The 3,546-nt window shown below is 65.1% G+C and overlaps 1 protein-coding gene across 2 annotated transcripts; it reads right to left on the bottom strand.

Moving 5' to 3' along the window:
- Positions 1-483: 483 nt before the first annotated feature.
- On the bottom strand, positions 484-3,293 carry HES4 (hes family bHLH transcription factor 4). 2 transcript variants are annotated; one of them, XM_043485623.1, is made up of 4 exons: positions 3,158-3,293; positions 2,963-3,058; positions 2,789-2,876; positions 484-2,706 (listed from the first exon to the last, which is right to left on the bottom strand). In XM_043485623.1, exons 1-4 carry the CDS (start codon positions 3,263-3,265, stop codon positions 2,330-2,332), a joined length of 669 nt encoding a protein of 222 aa, XP_043341558.1. In that variant the 5' UTR covers positions 3,266-3,293; the 3' UTR covers positions 484-2,329. The 2 variants fall into 2 exon arrangements, with proteins under 2 accessions (XP_043341558.1, XP_043341557.1); XM_043485622.1 differs by having other exon boundaries at positions 2,963-3,290.
- Between the last annotated feature and the right edge of the window lie 253 nt (positions 3,294-3,546).

Consider the following 3,546-nt stretch of genomic DNA (forward strand, 5'->3'; position numbering starts at 1 on the left):
GAATTCCCCAGAGCCCCTCTGAGGCAGGGAAGGGACAGGCAATGGGTGAAAGAGTGGGGAGGGTGGGAGGAAGAAGAGTCCACCCCAGCTCTCCAAAGACCTGGCAGGGGTCCAGGCTGAGTGTACAAAGGGCCATGGCTCCGCCCTCAGCAGACGCCAGGATACTGCCCTCAGCTGCCCAGGGGTAGCCTGGAGAGGGGGCCCAGCTTCAGCTGTGCTTCCTCAGACTCCCCTAATCTAATACAGGATGACGTTCCTTTCACCCGAGCTAATTAATGAGGTCTGTGTGGCCTGAGTGTCTTTCTGTTCCAAGCAGGTGCTGGGGATAGCAATGAGTGACAGACAGGGCCCTGGCCTCCAGAGCCCTTGGCGCCTGGGGTGGCCGCCTCAGGTGGGAAAGTGGGGCGAGAACCTCGGAGGGCAGGGCTGAGTAGGGAAGGGACAGAGGGGGCAGGGAAGGGACAGACACACGAGGAACTTGCCTGTCTGAGAAACAGTGTGGTTCCCTCAGAGCCGGAGAGGTCCCTGGAGGGCTGACAGGGGCCTCAGCACAAACATCTCTTTGGCGACAGCGTCTTGAGGACAGATGACCAGGAATAGGAAGCAAACAAGTAAAGGGGAGCACAGCCCAGGAACAGGGGGATCTGGTTTGACACTGTGATTGCCCCCTCCCTGAGGAGTGATGACCCGAGCTCCAGGTTACCTTCCTGGGCAGCCCTCCTCCCTGTGGCCACCAGGTGGGGAGCTCCCTTTTATTCCTTCAGGCCATGTGGAACCCAGCTCTGAGGAAGCCCTGTCCACCCCTCTACCCACCCAACCACCTGGCTTCACATCTCAACGTCCCTTGCCTTCCCCTCCTGCACTAAGCCTCCGCCCCAAACAACTCCCCTTCCCCAAACAAGCTGAACTTCTGGCTCCTGAAATGGACCCTCTGCAACTCTTCTGCTGGGAGGGCCTCCCGGGTCAGCAGTAAATCCCCCATAGTCCTGCTGGTGACCCAGCTCTCTGAGCCTCCCCAGAGCCTGGACCAGTGTGTGTGTGCCGGTCCCAGGGTGTGGCTCCTGGCCCACATGGCTGCCACTGCCCCAAATCACTGGCCCAGACCCTGGACACCCAGGGAGATGGGCCAGGCAGCCAGAGGGCAGGAGGGGACTGGCTTGGTGGGACTTGGAGGGCCTTGCTTGGTGTGCATGGCTGAGTCCCGGAGGGCAGATGAACCTTGCTCACGACCATGACATGGAACAGGAACTGTTGGAGCCATTGGAAGAGGAGATAAGCCTCTAGCAGTGACTCACCCTCCTCCTCCCTGATGCTCCCTGGCTAGGCAAGTGGCTGGCAACCATCTGATGAAATTGGCTGGGATGGGAAATCCATATTGCCTTGACCTCAGAGGGCTCAGGATGAGACACTGCAGTGTCAGCCACATGACTCAACCACCTCCTCACTGCCCCTGGAGCACAGCCCCCAGCAGCAGCCTGAGGAGAGCTGGGACCACAGGACAGTGGCTCCCCGGCCGATGCCCCTCGCCGGCTAGGATCACTGTATTGTGGGGTCAGCACACAGCCAGTGCTCAAGACAGGTGCATAGGCCTGCCAATGAACCCCCAATTCCTTCCTACTGTCAGGGGACTCCCCTCTCAGGGCAGGACTGGACTCTGGTGGGAGGTGAGCCCCAATACAAACTGCCCTTTGTCAGGCAGGTTGGGGGCCCTGCCTCTAGGACTCAAGACGCCCTCTCCTGCTGGCCCCCATCTGCTAGGCAGACACTGGCATGGGGCAGGCTTGACCCACAGGTGTGCAAGAATAGTTTTGTGCTCCCCCGGGAGAAGGGAGGCGGTGCACCAGGCCAGAACCCAAGCTTCAGCCCAGCTCAGCCCCAGAGACAACAGTGTGCACACACATCTCTGCCTTCCAGGGGCCTCAGGAGGGGTTGTGGAGAGAGAACTGGGCCCCAGGATGATGCACGACCTCTTCTCAGCACTGGGAGACGCTCTAGGAAAGTGGTGACTGTTCAGTCCTGCCTGAGCCCCCCAGGGACATCTCACACATACCCTCCCTGCTGGAGGCGGGTAGCGGCTTCAGCGCATAGGGACACACAGCCAAACTCAAGGTCGGGCAAAACCCCGAGCAGCGCAACGCCGGCCCAGGTGGGAGCTGAATCCATCCCCACGGCCCGGCCCTGCCCACCCCGCCCGTTTATGAGAAGACATCAGTCGCTGGGCCTCGGACGAACTAGACCCTTCACCAAGACGACAAAACAAAACTCCCTACCCGGTCTCTGGAAATAACCATCTTCTGGCACAGTCTCAGTCGGTTCTAGGGCCGCGGCCTCACCGCAGCCACGGCCTCCAGGGCGCGCCCTGGCCCTGAGCCCCGGCCCCGGGGCCGGCGAGGGCCAACCCCGGCAGGAATATAGGTGCCAAGGCCGCCCCGGGGCGCGGCAAGGGGCAAGGGCCGTCAAAGGCTGGCGGCGGCGGGCGGCCCGCGTAGATCTCCGGCTCCAGGGCTTCGGTGGCTGGAGCCAGTGGAAGCGGGCGGCGCGCGGGGCCCAGCCGGGCCAGGCAGGCCGCCAGATGGCCGAGCAGACGAGACCGCACGTCCGCAGGGACGCCCTCGCAGCCAGCCAGGAAGCGATTCACTTCGGCCAGACACTCATGGAAGCCAGCGCGATACTTGCCCAGGATGGCGGGGTCCGAGCGGAGGGCGGCTGCGGGGGTGGCAGGGACAGGCGGTCGGCGCCTGCGGCCGCAGCCCCGGCCCCTGAGCCCTCGCCGCCGCCCTCGGCTCACCTGTCACCTGCACGCGCCGCAGGCTCTGCAGGTGCCTCACGGTCAGCTCCAGGATGTCCGCCTTCTCCAGCTTCGAGCGGCGGGAGCTCTGCGGGCGGGGCCGGTGAGGGCGGCGGACAGCCCAGGACGGCCGGGATTCCAGGCTCCCCGATCTCGCCCCCACCCCCAACTCACCTCTTTCCTGAGGGCGTCCAGGAGGAGGCTCTGCAGCTGAGCCAGACTCTCGTTGATGCGCTCTCGGCGCCGCTTCTCCATGACGGGCTTGGATGACTGCGGAGCCGGCAGCCGCTGAGTCCTGCGGGCGTCAGCTCCCCTCTCCCCTTCGCGGCCCCCCCGCTCCTGCCAACCCACGCCCGGCCAGGTCCCCACCTTCCGGTGCTCGGCCACGCTCCGGGGCTGGTTTGGGGTCCGACTGGCGCCAGCCGATGCTCCCGCCCGCGGCGAGGCCCTCGGCTTCCCCGGGGTGTCCGCAGGCATGATGCACCCCCGCGCCAGCCCCAGCCGAGGGCAGTCTGGGCGCGCGGTTTCCCAGGCCCCTCTCCCGCGGGTCCCAGGCTCCGCTACCAAGCGCGTGTCTGCAGCAGCCCGGCTATTTAAGGCAGCGCGGCTGCGGGGCGTGGGAATCTCTCTCCGCGTTCTTTCCCACACTCGCGCCAGCCAATGAGCCGCTGGCGCCGGGCAGCCCGCCCCCGGCCGCAGCCCCCGCCGGCTGTCAGTCACGAGTCAGCTCCAGGCCCACAGACCCCGCTGGCCACAAA

This window comes from Cervus canadensis, chromosome 13 (assembly GCF_019320065.1).
Source record: "Cervus canadensis isolate Bull #8, Minnesota chromosome 13, ASM1932006v1, whole genome shotgun sequence".
NCBI lineage: Eukaryota > Metazoa > Chordata > Mammalia > Artiodactyla > Cervidae > Cervus > Cervus canadensis.

Bases quoted from the DNA above. Each gene is read 5' to 3' on its own strand.
- HES4 (XM_043485622.1), bottom strand. From the start codon at position 3,265: ATGCCTGCGGACACCCCGGGGAAGCCGAGGGCCTCGCCGCGGGCGGGA. The intron at 2,877-2,962 runs GTGAGTTGGGGG...CCCCGCCCGCAG, and splicing joins TGGACGCCCTCAGGAAAGAG to AGCTCCCGCCGCTCGAAGCT. The intron at 2,707-2,788 runs GTGAGCCGAGGG...CCACCCCCGCAG, and splicing joins GCGGCGCGTGCAGGTGACAG to CCGCCCTCCGCTCGGACCCC.